At 35.2% G+C, this 15,725-nt stretch overlaps 1 protein-coding gene across 1 annotated transcript in view; it reads right to left on the reverse strand.

The window, feature by feature from the left end:
• Window positions 1–15,725, reverse strand: part of SLC26A7 (solute carrier family 26 member 7) — a 70,486-nt gene that overhangs the window by 34,499 nt on the left and 20,262 nt on the right. The window contains exons 3-4 of the mRNA XM_074897640.1: window positions 14,889–15,061; window positions 6,429–6,593 (exon numbers count right to left, since the gene is read on the reverse strand). Coding sequence (XP_074753741.1) covers window positions 6,429–6,593; window positions 14,889–15,061 — 338 coding nt within the window. The remainder of the gene's footprint in view (window positions 1–6,428; window positions 6,594–14,888; window positions 15,062–15,725) is intronic.

Consider the following 15,725-nt stretch of genomic DNA (forward strand, 5'->3'; position numbering starts at 1 on the left):
TGACAGGAGAAGCAACAGGAATCTTCCTGGATGAGCATCCTCTTCAGGACATCCTCTCCAGGGCACAAGGGGATCCATCCATATCTTTTTCCAGAGTAACTGTATAGCTTCAGCAGGGCACACTCGGTCCCCTCTTGGTTGCTTTTGCCCATTACACAAACAGTGTTCCATGGAGCATGCTGTGATCAGGTCTGAATGCTGCACATACTAATCAGCTGTCAATTATTGGCTATTTAAATAACTAATGTTATCTACTAAGCCCTGTTTCTTTCCTTAGCATAAACTTAAAAGCGGCAAAGCAAGAGGTAAAAAGAGAGTGATGAAAGAAGGAGTGAATCAGACATCAGTGGCAAGTGCTTTCCAGGGGAAACTCCACAGCAAGGTGCAGGAGTTGCAGGTGCAAGGGTGCAAGTGGTGGGGCTTGCTGGGCCACAAGGTTCCAAGTCCTGCCGCCGCAGGCTCTGGGATGTCGGGGAATGGCTACATCGCTGCATGCGAGAGGCAGATGACAGTGCTAAAAGAGGAAGAGGAGACTGAAGCAGAGCTATGGAGCTGCAAATGGGAGGCCTTCAGCTTTTCAAAGGTTAAGGTGTGGTACAACATGGGTAGAAAAACACACTTGGGTCTATGATGAAGAAAGGAAACATGGTGCTGAATATAAAGAACATGTGCAAAAGAAATACGGAATAAAAATAGAATGACCATTGGTGACGGGTAACAGGGATCTTTGATGATAAATACAGTGTATTCATCAGGATTTCATTCAGGAGAATGCAGTTCCCTTCACACCAGCACAGATGATAGAGTGAACTGTAATTTCAGTTCTACTCTGAATTTGAGGGTCCAGAAAATGAGGCATAAATCAGTATGATAACAGATTAACTGAAAGTAATGAAAAAATTTAAAAGTTTACTGGAGTGGTTAGAAGGGGCGCAGAAAGTTAGAGGGAACTTCTGTCCTGATAAACAATCAGATCCTTATCACAAGTTGTTTTCAGGTCTCATGAATAAAAGCAATAGTCTATTTCCTGGAGGAACAGAGAGGCATGAAAAAGAATATAAATACCTATGCTTACTAAAGCTGCAGGACAAAAAAACCAAAGTACCCTCAGTCCTTTGAAATCTGCATTTATATTCTAGGAACTATTGTGTAGCCTGAAATGTAAACCATAGAGAGAACGTGAGTTAAATCTAGGATGTAGATCTAGACTGCATCACAAGTAACTTCTTAAACCACAACATAAAGGATAATAAAATCAAGCAACAGAGGCTTGAAATAATAAAAATATTTTTAAAAATTTTTTTTGTCTGTCAATGACAAAGACAACCACTAAAATAAAAGAAAAATGACACTTGTATTTTTATCAAAATAAAGATTAATAATTTTCTGTCCAGAGAACCTTTTCTCAAATACATGTATAATATTAACAAGGTTTGACAGTTTGGAGCTTAAATACATATATTTATATTGGACAGGAAAAAGTACTAGAAAAAATTATCTCAGAAAAGACCACTGTTCTAGCAGAAAGGTGGTCAATATGATGACAAAATTATTTTTTACTGACCTGATTCTGTCACTCCTTGAAGAGAGATGCTCATTTTAAAGAATGATTAAATTAAAACAACTTCCTGATTTTTCCTCTCTCATACTTTCTAAGAATATTATCGTAATTTATGAGAAAAAACAGAAATTTTTTAAAAAATAAAAATGTTCCCATAAAAAGGCACAAAATGTAATTTTCCTCATAAAGAGAAAAATTTAGTCCAGTCCTTTGAAATTTAGCCCTTGGACTTTTGGTTAAGGATACACAGCATAACCCAGCACAAATGTTTCTCGGAACACAAGAAAACATTTTAAAATCAACTTGTTAAATAACATGATCTATATATGTCATAAATATGAAGAATGGTAATCAAACCACAGTTTTTAACCACGCATTGCCCCACTGTAATCAGACAATATGTGGATTGTGTCTTGAGTGTCTAGGGACTAGTCTCTGTACCCATAATTTTCCAAGAACACATTTTCAAGAGAGCACAGGACTTGGCTCAGTGCCTAAGCAGAAGCTGTGATTAATTAGGACAACATGAGGCAATCTGGAAAACTATACTGCAAACTGTGCCCACAAACTCACCAAATGCTGAGCTAGATCTAAGGTGAAGTGGTAAGAAAAGGGGGAAAATTGATTTGATTCCTAATTGTCAAAGAGATGTGAGCTTATTTTGGAATGAACAGTGTCGAGTTGAAGTGTCAGCATTAGTTTTCTGTGTTTAAGACATTTAATTTGATTTTCCTAGACAAAATGAAACATAAGATTGGGTGAATAAATATAATTTTAATAAAAGTTTACAAAGAAATAGGCTTAAGCTTGTAGAATTTCTGTCTTTCTTTGCAAATTGACTAAAAAAGAAGCTTCCATTTAATTGTTAAAATACATAGCCAAATCTTGTAGATCATCACAGCTTTTTCAGAATTTGCAACAAAGACTTTATAAGAACATCCTAACGTATTATTTGGTCTTTCTCTTCAAATCATGCCCTTCAGTATGTAGCCTACATCAGCCAATAAATCAAAAAGAATAAGACTACTAATGCTTCAGAGCTCATATAAATTCAGTAGCACCAGCAGCCCTATCCTCAGAATGTCTGTAGTACACCAAAACTATTCTGACAGTAATACATAAATATTAAATCAATTACTACATCAGACTGAAGAACTTCCACTGACTAGTCTGTTCCCAGGTAACCATTCTCTGATAACCTAAACACACCCATTTGATGGTATGACCATTTCACAAGCCACTCACAGGTTCTTCAGAAAGAAAGAGCATGTGGCTCTTACACATGAATGTGGTTATCACACATTAGCCATCACTCTATACTATACAGTTCACATGTTATACTGTCCAGGCAGTTACTGTACTTATATGAGCTGAAAGTACAAATCCTAAATGTAAGCACCTAAAGGTGAAGTTTATAATAGCACTGGCACCTGATGCAAAAGAAATATTTACAAATGTTTTCATCACAAATATTATTACTAATTCAGTATTTTACATATGTTGATGATGCACTTACTGAAATAATTTAGAAATTCTGTAGCAGAATTTAGTTTGATATTGCACTGTACAAAGCCATTTTTTGTGTTATTGTAGAATTAATACTAATTATTATTACTAATTATTATATAATTAGGAATGTGTCATTATATAATTAACAAAATTTAAAAATACAGCAATCATATATTGAGCCGTTTGTAATTTGTTTTTTATTTTTTATTGATAGTTTTGTGTAAAGATTTTTAATGGAAATGATTCGGCAATATTATGAGGAATCAGTGAACTTTGGCAATTGATGCAAATTTGCACATAAGTGAAAAAAATAATATTCTAACTTTGCACACTGAATACAATGAATGTCCTTAATCTCATGGGAGATTAATGGTTTTGAGTGCCACTATATTTTCACATACTGTCATAGGGTAATAATGAACACTGTAATGGTTTATATTCTAAAAAGTATATGTATTCTGATGTATTAATGAAATTCTCTGAGTTCTTCTGTTTTAATGTACACATGAAAACCCAAAAGATTAGTTCTAAAATGAGGCTGAAGCAAACAAAAGAATTAAAGGAACATACTAGTTAAAACAATATAGCTTGAGAGTAGATGACCTCATTGCATTTTCAAAAATGTTTCATTCTGCTGTTTCTTGAACAAATACAAAACACTGTGAGAAAAAAGTACAGGCAACTACTATGAACTGTATAGGGAACAAACTGGAAATAAAAGGGAAAAAAAGGACTGATAATGGGAACATGAAGGTTTTTTCAGCTAATTGCAGCACAGCCACAAGGATTTTGCAACAAACTTGCAACACAACCACAAAAAAAAACCCTTTTGTAAATTGGGTTTGTTACGTTGCAGTTCATTTTGCAGTGCTGCATTTTCTCAGAAACTCGTGGAAGGATAAATATATCTACACACGGATAAAAGGCAAATACAGACACGTTTTTCTGTTTTCAGTTACTAAGCAAAACTTGATGCTCTTCTTGTCTCTAGTAAAAATTAGATCTCATGTAGTCTTCCTTCACCATTTTTCTCTTCACGTTCACCTTGCCTTTCCCATTCACAAAATGCAAACTGATGCTGCAATGTGCAGCTCAGTTGCAAATTTAATAAATTACATAAACTCTTTGTAAACACAAAAATCCCAGAGGCTCAGTGCCAGTGTAGTAGATTTGTTCTCCATATGCAAAGTTCGTTTTTACATATTTAATCATGATCTCACTTTCTATAAAGAATTCATTTCACTGGCTTGCTTTACTTTCAACTCCCCTATCACACTTTATTAAACATTCTTATTCTTGCTTTGCCAACCCAAAGGCTGCCTGAGGCGAAGCAATTGGCTTTGTGAGTGGGAGGTGTTTTGGAGTGGAGAAATTAAAAAAAAAAGTAAGCAAAAAATACCAGTCTTAGGGTTTCAAAAATTTGCAGTAAAGAATGTGTCCAGAAAGACATGCCAAATTTGCCTTTCACTCGCATGTGCACATATGCACATTAACAGATATCTAATTAGTATAATTTTCATATGAAACTACCACCAGAGGGGAAAAAAAAAAAGAAAAAAAAAGAAAAAAAAGATTGTTAAAATCTAAATCTAGTGCATCTGACTGAGATACTGGACCTTGTAAAGTAACCCATTAGTCTAAACAGATACCAGAAACCTTTTAAAATATCTGTATGGTAAAATTGTCCCTTCTAAATTCGGATACTTTTTAATTATTCTTTTAAGTTGTACAGAGCTGTTTTTGTTTGTTTATTTGTTTTCACACAATTCTACAGAGCAATTCAGAACCTTAAAATATCAGGAAAAATTTTCTTTGGAAAATGTTCAAAGGTGTTTGATTTTTAAAGTGAAGGGCAAAACTTCTTTCAGATACATTAAAAAATACAAGGGATAAGGGAATAGGTTTCTTTCAAAGCATTCGAATGACCTCATTTATGATATCATCAGCACACCAACGTGGAAATATCACTGCTGTTCTTTATTATTGCTCAAAATGTGTATTTTGATTATGTCTTGGCTGTGTCACCCCTACAAGATGACAATATTCCTATATGTAAGTATAGTCTCCACAGAAACGCCACGAAAAAGATTCTTGTCACATTTTATATTAAGAAGTATTTATGAAAATGTTTTTAAAGAATTAAAGAATATTTTAATATATGATGAATCATTTGTAACAGTCTCACAGGCCAACTGACAACTCATAAAAATGGCTGACACTTTTAGTTACGTCCCTAGAGATAAATCACATGTGTTTATTACATGTCCCTAATTCTCATTAATAGATTGGTCCTGTAAAAAATTTACCAATGGATTATCCATACAAAATGTTATCAAATTTATAAAATACTATGAAATAACATTATAAAAAGCAACATCTTCTTATCCCAGAGCTCACATTAACAAATTTCCCAAAATAATAGGAAATAGCACTTGCAGAGCAGTGCAAGAAAATAGTCAGTGCTTTTAAATAAGGTATCTTAATATAGTGACTAACTAGATGAAGCCTCACTTCATCTGGTAATCGATTCATTTATTGCTATCAGTGCAATGTAAATATCACCTCAGGAAGTAAATAAATTTTTATGATGATCAAAATATTTTGACAGATACTATTGTAATACTACTAATACTTCTGCCAAGAGATTATGCTCCATAGCACTTAAATTTGGGGTTTACTGGAATAAGCTACCATAAAGAATATGTTCTCATATCTTTTATACAATAAGATTACAGAACTTTGCCCTTTAAGGTTTCAGCCAACAATATATACTTTCCAATGGAAGTAACCATGAAATTCTATGAAAGGCTGTATGCATTTTATAAAATTTACGTTAAAGCCATACACTTGCTGTGTTTATGGCAAAGTAATAGCATATCATAAAGCAATACGTAACATATCTAGAGTAATTTTTGCATAGCAGATCTACAAATCATGGTTAATTTTCCTTTTATCACGATGGTGGTCAGGTTTCATTCTTCAAAATGTGAAGAAAATACGATGAGAATGATAATAGGATATACCCCTCCTACATGTTGATCCAGAAAGAGTTAACCCTCCCTGTACAAGTGTGTAATTGCTCAGGATAATAAATGGAATTATTGATGCTGTAATACACATATTTTAAATTTATTACTGTATCCTTTCAAAAGAGGACCCATTCCTGCTAATTCTTCATCAAGTTTTCCTAATCTGTTCTTAATAAACAGACCTAGCAAGATGAAGGTTTTGGTATTACACCTTCTGTTCATTCACAGACATGCATAACAAATTTCTTACACTTCTATATAGCCAAATAGCATAGTTATTTAAGAAAATGTTAGCTAATGGAATAATCCATTTCTTTTACTGAACTCACATGAAAAAAACCCAGTGGTCCCGATATATATGGCATTTTCATTCCCAGTAGGTATTTCACTTGCGAAGTCACAACATGTGTAGCTGCTCCTGTTGTCATTGCGCTTATCACTGGTTCTGTTAATAAGAAAGTGGCACTGCCCAACTGCAGCATAAACATCGCTACCTAAAAGGCAAAGGCATGAGTATCATCAAATATAATAAATGCAGCTTCCTGGGGATAGGACAATGAGCCAGCATCCTTTCAATAAACTGCAGGATAAATGAGATAAAGACAAAAAGCAAAAATCCTTCGAGGGACAACTAGTTGAAAATGGAACCCATTGAAACTCTGTGGGTTTACTTGAATTATCTTACTCGTTGCTAATTTACCAGACTCTAACATTAGTTTAGTAACAAAAGCAGACTCAGAGAAACCATCTTCGTGCAGTGCTTTTCTCTCCTACTCAAATATGTGAGCACACTAAACACTATAAAACATCAATTCAACACAGCAACATGAAATAAAGCAACTCTAAAGGTGGGGGTATATTAAGACTCATTCCTGCTCCACTGCTATTCAGCCTGAGTAGGCAAAGGGCCACATCTTGGTCCAGTTTACCAGCTGCCAACATGTCGATATCAGGATTCCCAACGTTAGTAATTTCAACAGCTACCAAATTTATTAGGTGCTAAAACTAGAGAGAGATGAGTCTCATGGTGAGAGCTCCATCATCCCGCAGAGCCATGCCCTGCCCCAGCCTGCTGCACCATCAGATTTCCCTTCCCACGCAGCCACACAAGTACTTTGCTCCTCCCACAGACCCTTAGCCTCCTGCTATCCCACTGACCCTGCACATACGGTTCAATACGCCGTGATACTTGGTGCACTCATGCTACATTATCATAATATCAAATAGGTCAAATATCACCTGTCCACTATCTCTAGTTACATCAGTTTCATACACTGAGATTTCTGATTGTGCAGGTATTCAAGGGACCAACAGAAGTTGCTTCAGATGACAGAGAATATAAAAATACTTACCTACTTTACAAAGAAACAGGGATGTTTATATAGTTTTATGTTCTCTATGAACAAACTTTATAAACTTATAGTAAAAGCAAGCTATTTTAAAGACCTTTAGAATATACTTCCTGTGCATTTGAGAAATATTTGAAATAACTTAAGGTAGGATATCTGTACACAATCTGAAAATTTAAAACAGGAAGAAAAATTCAACACCCGATTTCATAAACAATATCCTATATAGAAACTGGTTTTCTCTGCTAGAAAAAAAGACTAGACTTTGGCTCAACTATATTTGACCTTGAAGATTATTTCAGCTTCATTGCAACTTTTACAGAAGTTAGTACAGGCGTATAATGAAAGAATAATATTCCTCCCTAATTCAGGAATCTGGAATACAGCTGAATCTAGAACTACTGTAGATACTTTGTAGGAGTTTAGGACAAATACCCAAAGTACCATTGTGTACTACTATGTTCTCCCCCCTTATTCCAGACTGCATTCACTCTTTTCCTCTGAAGAATGAGATTTGACAGCTCTTAATTCTTTGAAAAATGTTCTTGCACACCTACAGATGTTACTGTGGTTAGCATAACAATCCTTTTTTTGATCCATATCAAAATATTACATTCCATTTTTATGTCCTCTTACAATGAGTTCTGCAGATTCATTAGATAAAAAAGCCATTTCTTACTTCCATAATTTTTGCATTTGTTATTCTTCTGCCTGAAAAGGTACCTGCTCTTGGCACAGAGTTGTTTATTTTCTAAAACGATTATTTTGTGCTTCCATACCTTTCCATATCATCCTTTTGGAATATATCTTAGTCTTCCCTGCTTTATTTTGTTTTGTTCTGAAACTAAAATAATTATTGCCAAATGTTATCATTCTTTATGCCTGCACATAATTTATTTTTTTCACCTTAAATCTCACCTGTATGTAGTGAGCAATGGGTATAATAGCACAAAAGAAGCAAAAATACCAAACTGAGTGGCTTTTATTTTACCACAAAAACCTCTAGTGAGCAATTTCCTCTTTCATCTGAGAGATTAAATCTGAGACTTTTTTTTCTATTTCCCACTAATAGCATGTGAATGGCTCTGTACTACAAACAATTAGAACATTGATTGCCATTCAAGATTGGACCCCAACAATGATAATTACTGTTATACCCTCCATGAGTAGTAATTTAGTAAGTCAGGCCTAAAACCGCTAATTACTAACTTCAGATATTTTGTTTAGCTGTTTGTTCTGAGTGTCCTTATTCATACATTTAAAACATTGTTCACAGTAGCAAGGTTCAGTAAGAAACAAACTCTCCCTTCCCTAGTGAATTTTTGTTTTTTTAAGATCAGTTTGCATTGTATGGATGTGAAATTTCTGTGTAACAGCTGTTTCCAGAGAATGAGATGGATGTTTAGCTGTGGATTCAAAACGACAGAGACAATTCTATGAAGCACATAATATCACAGAGAAATATTAGATAATATTGGCATTTCAGAGAAAGCTATTATGGTGAATTAGAGAGAAATGATGTCATGAATGCAGAACTTAACAACTTCAGCACCACTCTCACATTTACTTTTTTTTTTTTTTTTTTTTTTTTTACTTTAAATCTCCAGCATTTTAGTGGGGTGTCACCCTGCTTTGCAGGCAGTAACTAAAAAGTCATATATTTCAAGCACACATTTTATTGATTGTTTATAATCATGAGTTATGTAAAATATATCCAATCCATGAGTATAATTTCTGGTAGACAGTTTCTGTAGCCACTCAGTTAAACAAGCAGCAGCCTATGCTGGTCCCCTGTATCTCACCGCAGAAGGTAGCTCAGGACTTCCAGAAAAAATGGCAGTGCTTCATCAGCATGTACATCCTACTCTTTATTTAAATTATAGTTAAATAAATATAATGTGCATCCATATACCCTCCATGGTGAAGAACTAACAATGAAGCAACCAGAACAGAAAATATCTGGGGAGGAGGGTGTAATTTTCAGCATAAACTGGTATGGGAAACTCCTGCTGTCCTTGCAACATGAGCAATATACAGAAACTGCTTAGATGAAAAACTTGTTTTAAAACAAGCCTCCCAAATCTAGTTGCATGGGAGATTTCTTGACAAATGTACTTAATATTTTTAGGATTTATAGAGGCCCAGATCAACTCTCCAGTTAACCCTCCATGCCTGGGAACAGACATCCAGCTCAACAGCTTGGCTGACACTGTCTTTTGCATAAACACCATTTGAAACTAAACTGAGCTGACAGCACATGATTGCATCACATTGCATTATGTCATAAAATCTTTCACCCACTAAGAAATAATCAAAATGTAGAAAGTTCAATATTCTTGAAGAAATTTCTAGTAAACCACTTTATCTTTGCTGTGGTTGTGATGTGGGTTTCTCATCTTATTTTCTGATATATTGTATGATTTTTTTCTTTCTTGATGCAGAAAAACTACAGGGAAAACTGACAGTGAAGTGACAGAACAACAACAAAAAATGTACAAGAAAATGCCAAAGGCAAATAGTTTTCTCCTTCATTATTTATACGAATACTGCCTTTTCTTAAACTGTAAAAGGAAAAAAAGATCATATATTTTTCATTTTTCAAAATTTAATTTGTAGGAGATGAAGGAATATTTCAGAGAGAGAACAATCACAGTAATAACTGGTTTGAAAGTTGCATAGCTACAGTTTCTTTGTGCAGCTTTTTCAGTATATTACACTATGTTAAAAGGCTCATTAAGAAGTAACTATCTTGAGATTAATTTTGTTTTCACCAGTTATGCAGTCTTGATTAAATTCTTGTGAATGAAATCAGGAACTGTCATAGAAAGGAAAAAACCACAAGAGAAAGTGAAGGCAAGAAGCCTTGAATAAATGCACAGTAAAGGAGAAAATATTATGGAACAAATTATAAAACCAAGTGATTAGACAGAAGTGGTGGAAGGTGGGATCTCAAAAAAAGAAAAAAAAAAGAAGAAAAAAACCCCTTAAGTTGAGAATGGAAGAAAGATAATGCAAAGGGAACCTTTCCTTGCAGCTGTCTTCACTGCTCCATAATTTCACCCTGAGAAGTGGAAGAAGGGAATGAGGATTTAGCCAGGAGAAGAGAAATGAGTAATTGTGAAAAGCAAAGCCCCCATGTTCATTAATTTAAGCCCTTTTGGTTCTTGTCCACTTTCAGTACTTTCTTCCCATGACAACACACACAGTTTATTATTATTAAAATTCCAATCTCACTGTGTAGTCAAACTAATTTTATGGCCAGTAAAAATTTTTATCACATAACAGGCACTTTGGAAATCACTAATCTCAAAATTTCTGTCCACAGTAATTGAAAGGCTAATATAATGTTATCTCCTGCATGAATTCAGTTTTGGAGAATAAATTTTAAATACCCCAAAACTCCACATTCTGGAAGGTATGGCTTTTTTTCACCATTAAATCAAAAAGTGGGGTACTCTTTCAGATATTTTGCTGCATGGGCTAAGAAGACGAAGTCAGCCATGGGGAGTATCTCTTGGAAGGCAACAGTACAAACTGCAAGCCTCTTATTTAGTATGTTGCATTGGTTACCTCAAAATCAAAGGTTGCAAAGGTGAAGACATCTATGGACTGTCTGGAGACCAACAGTCAGTCACAGACAGTTCAGCTTGACTGAGTCACCTATTTAAAACTGGTTTTGGTCTGTTTTGATAGACACTGTAATTGGGATCTTTTGGTCTTTGGAATTACAGCTCCTAAATTCACTGTGAGTTGCTTGAGAGTGATTGGTAGCTTCTGATGGTGTGTGGAGGGAGCTTTCCTCACTTCAGGACGCAAAAAAGACTTCTTTCTGTGGTCTTTGTGTACTAACATGTATCATGCTGTACCATAATCGTGGGAACCAGGACTGCCACCCAGCCCAGCTGTCCTTTTAAAGATACAGAATATGACCCTGCAAGAAGTTATTTCCACTGTAAAAGAAAAATGAACTCTTTTCCTGATTGTCACTGTATAATTAAAACTCATGTTTGTATTTAATAAATGACTATGTATAACATAGAGCAGTGCAGCACAGTTTTCCCCACAGGGAAACAAACCTTTGGACAAGAATATTAGCCTTACAAAACCACAATTCATATTCAAATGTGCTCCTTCATTATGAAGCAAATTGATTATATACCATGTAAATCTGTCCTCCAGATAATCAGAAATATTTTTTCTTTCCAATACTGTATATCAGCAACTAATTATAAGTTTTTAAAATACAGCAGCTGAAAAACTTACCAATAAAAACAGAAGACTGGAATGCAATAACCAGCCATTTCTGATTTACAGAAGAGCAGCACAACTGAAGTCTGTAGTGCTGTGGTTCTTAAGAGAACACTACATTTTTTTCTAGGACAAAAAATTATTTTTTTCTCACTCTGAACTGCAATCAGATTTCCTCTATTTATTCACCAAATTCAATGCTGAATTTCAGTTTAGTATATTGGGGATTTTTATAGACACATATATTTATGCAAGCATTTTTGCATGTATAACATAATAATAGGAAAAAAAATCTTACCCAAAAACACTTTTTGAGAATTTTTTGATGCTGTAAAGGCATCATCCAGTTATAATTACAAAATCATTCCATAGGCATCTGTTATATTCTGTCATTTCCTCTCCCCGTAAATACCTCTGAGGTATTCAATATCAGGGAATAATTCAATGAACATGATTAGCTTTCCATGCCCTGTTTATAGAGTAGCACTTACATAAACAAAAAAAAAATAAATAAATCTGCTTTATACTTTCTATTCTGCTTTAAAAAATGAAATAGTCTCTTTGAATGCATTATATTAAATGCTTTTGTAATTACAGTTTTTATTTTATGTTTACTTATTTTTCGGTTTAATACTACATTATTTTCATCAGGATGCCTCTTAAAATAACTAAACATCTTCCTTCTTTTATGAACACTCAGGAAACTGAATCTACTTGAAAAATTTAGGCAGCTAAGCCCAAAATTTCAAATGGCATGAGCTCCTGGTGATCAGAAACTAATTCCAACTTATTTCATGTTTTGATGGCACTGAGGTTCACAGAGCCCGCTCAGAGCTTGCCTCACACAGAGATGCACACTTATGATCTTCACAAAACACAAATCAGCTAACAGCAGTTCGCCTCAGAAAAATACCTCTTCCCTTTGCCTTCCCTCTGTAACTCACTATTTAATGTGTTTTTTCTTTTTTTTCCTTTAACATTATTTGCTAATTACTTAGCCAGGCTACTGGAAAAATACTAAGAAATCATTTTTCTGGCCAAGGACGTTCAGGTCTTTACCTACTCTTTCTAAGAAGGAACCAGCTGGTTTGGAGAGGAACATTTCATCCCTCCTGTGGAAGCTGCCCAAGATATGGAATAGTCATAGCATCAGTTGTTTTTGTGTAATTAGTGGCTAGTTCCAGCACTGCGCTTTTTTTTTTTTTTTTTTTTTTTTTTTTTAGCATAAAGAAACAGTTTTATGGGCAGACACCATAGCAGAGGTCTGCTCCTTTCCCAGAGAAGTACTGTCACAACTGTACTAACAATTCTACTTTGTATTTCAGGATGTCTTCAACAGAAAACTGGCTCCAAAATACATCATCTTCTTCTTGTCCCTGAGTACCTCATCTATCCCAGGCTACTCATTAATTTTTAGTTTAGTCTGATAAGTAGAAGCAGGTCACTGATTAAGCTCTCCACTACCAGCAAGATGTGCCCTGTCACTTTATCTGGGAATTGCAGCAACTGTTAGCCAGGAGACTGGAATCATGATGAGAAACATAGATTCCTACACTTAACAACACCTGAGATGATGGCAAAGTTTAATCACAGCCTTGATCCAGACCTTCACTTGAATATCATGAATCAGTACCTTTAAAACAATCCTCTAGGAAATAAGTATTTTAATCTGGTCTCTAACCATTAAACTTGCATAAAGGACTAGTGGCAGCACTATGAGCACCTGCTGTATTAATATGACTCTAATGCAAGTGGCATTACTGACCTGGGAGAAGAGTCCATGCACATGGCACAGTTCCCTATCAGACCTGCTTTAAAGATGCAGGCAGAGGATTTTAGTTCTTCTCATTCCAATCAAGCTTAAACAGGACATAGGCTGAGATAAATCAGGTGGAGCAGCTGAAGGCATATGAAAAAGCAGAACTTTTCGGAATGAAAGAGTAAGATGTCCAGAGGATTTACACACCTAATGGGATTCTGCAGCAGCTAAGCAAGAAATTTCTGCATCAGATTTTGAAGTTAGATCAAATGCAGGCATCAAGTTCATGCTTGAGGCATTTTGGCCTTTAACACTCAAGCCTCTCTGGGGACGACATAAGAGATAGTCAGGCTGTGAGCACAGCGCTCCCATGTGAAGAGCTCTGTGCCCGCTAAGAGGACTCTGCTGTTAGAAGTATCCTGCACATGATGCAGCGTTATGTTGCACACACTGGTGCAATGGGACAGCACATGTAGCAGGCAGGTACAATCAGCATCAGCTCTACTCCATATGCTGTCTGTAAGGTTTCTCTCATGCTGCTACCCCAAGTCATAATTCTGTAACCAATAAAAGAATGAAAAACATGCAACAGAAATTACCATGCTTTTTGATATATCCTACTGACTAATATAAGCATAAGCCCCAGTTCTTGTCAACCTTGCAGGGCACTGAAGATCTCATTCTGGGATTCTTAGCTCATCCTCTGCATGGTAGAGGGATCCAAAACACCGAGTGCAGGGGTTCAGGTTTCTTTCAGGTGGCCAGGCACCTGGAAGGCATTGCAAAGTCAAGTGCTAGAACATTTCTTCCATTTAATATTTACAAGAAAAGAGGGGAGGCTTCTTTGAAGACCTAAGCAACTGGCAATAGATAAAGGAACTCGGCACTTGTGGTCAGAATAGGAAAAAAGAAAAAATTTAAAAGACCACTGATCATTTGAATAAGCTTTGGAGAGCCATTTGAAGACATCTGGTTTATTACTTTATTTTGCTTTAATGATGGGTGTGTGAGCTCTAAAGAGAATTTAAAGATTTTTCCTACTGTTTTTAGTTATTGAATAGTGTATAGTATTTCTCTTCAAGCCAAGAGCAATAGAAAAACACATGAATATGTCAGTGCTTACCAGGAGCTGATTCATGTTTTGTTTCTGAAGGAGAAAGAAAAGGGAGCACCAGCAGTGACTGAATATTATACTAGTGCTGACTAAATTTGGTTTTGCTTCATATTGTAACACCCTAGGAGCATGTATACAGGCAATTACTACATCATAACAAAGGAGAAACAAATTCTTAAAACACACTAATTTCATCACTCATCATCCAGACCCATGGTCAGTTTTTCTCATAGAAGTGAAAAAAAAAAAAATTACAAGAGTCATAGCTGTCATAAATGCAATGCATCAGTAGCATACAGAATATGTATTTGCCACTTACCTGAATGATTCCTCCTAGAAAAGAAACTGCTGCTGCAACTCCAATCCTCTGCATTTCAAACTCTGATAGGCCCAAAACTCCTGAATTATTGTTTGTAGTAAAATTAGTGCTGACTGAAGGAACAAGACGTTCAACTGCGTTGGCAGATATTAAGGAAGTTAAAGCAAAAGTTCCTATAGAAAAAGCCAGACATTAGTCACCAATAATTCTGTAACTGTCTGTACTCATGGTATCTTTTTCAAAACTTGACCATTATGAGTGAAAGTGCCGTTTTGTCCATTCTTGTCATGCTAAGAACAATTTTTAAGGTAATCTTTTTATGTAACTCACATTTCTTTATGTAAAATACAATCTGCATATGTGAATTAGAGATTTTATATTTTTTTTTATGAGCATATTCATTTAGACATGTTAACAAAAGAGGTTCAAACACAACAATTCACAATGATTTCAAGTTATCTGAAGTCCTTTTAAGTCTCTCTGGGTGTGATGAAACAGCTTTTGTTTGAGGATCTCAAATGTTTATTATTCAAATTTCTAGGGCAATTAATTCACACTGTACACATAGTACCTAGCCCATTATAGTCAGCAGATGTATATGTTCAATATCTCAGCAGCCTCCACTCGAATAAATAGAGGCATATTATGAGAGAAATTTTTATTTGCTGAGAGATAAAGCACGTGTAATGACGTATAGATAAATAAGGATGATAATTCAATATTAAAAAGCACAAACATGTCATGCAGAGCTCTAAGAGCATAAGAAATGCCCTACTATGTTTGACCAATAGTCCACCTTGCCCAGTACTCTCTTTCCTGCTGTGACAATTGGAGATG

Source organism: Athene noctua, chromosome 2 (genome assembly GCF_965140245.1).
Source record: "Athene noctua chromosome 2, bAthNoc1.hap1.1, whole genome shotgun sequence".
Classification (NCBI taxonomy): domain Eukaryota; kingdom Metazoa; phylum Chordata; class Aves; order Strigiformes; family Strigidae; genus Athene; species Athene noctua.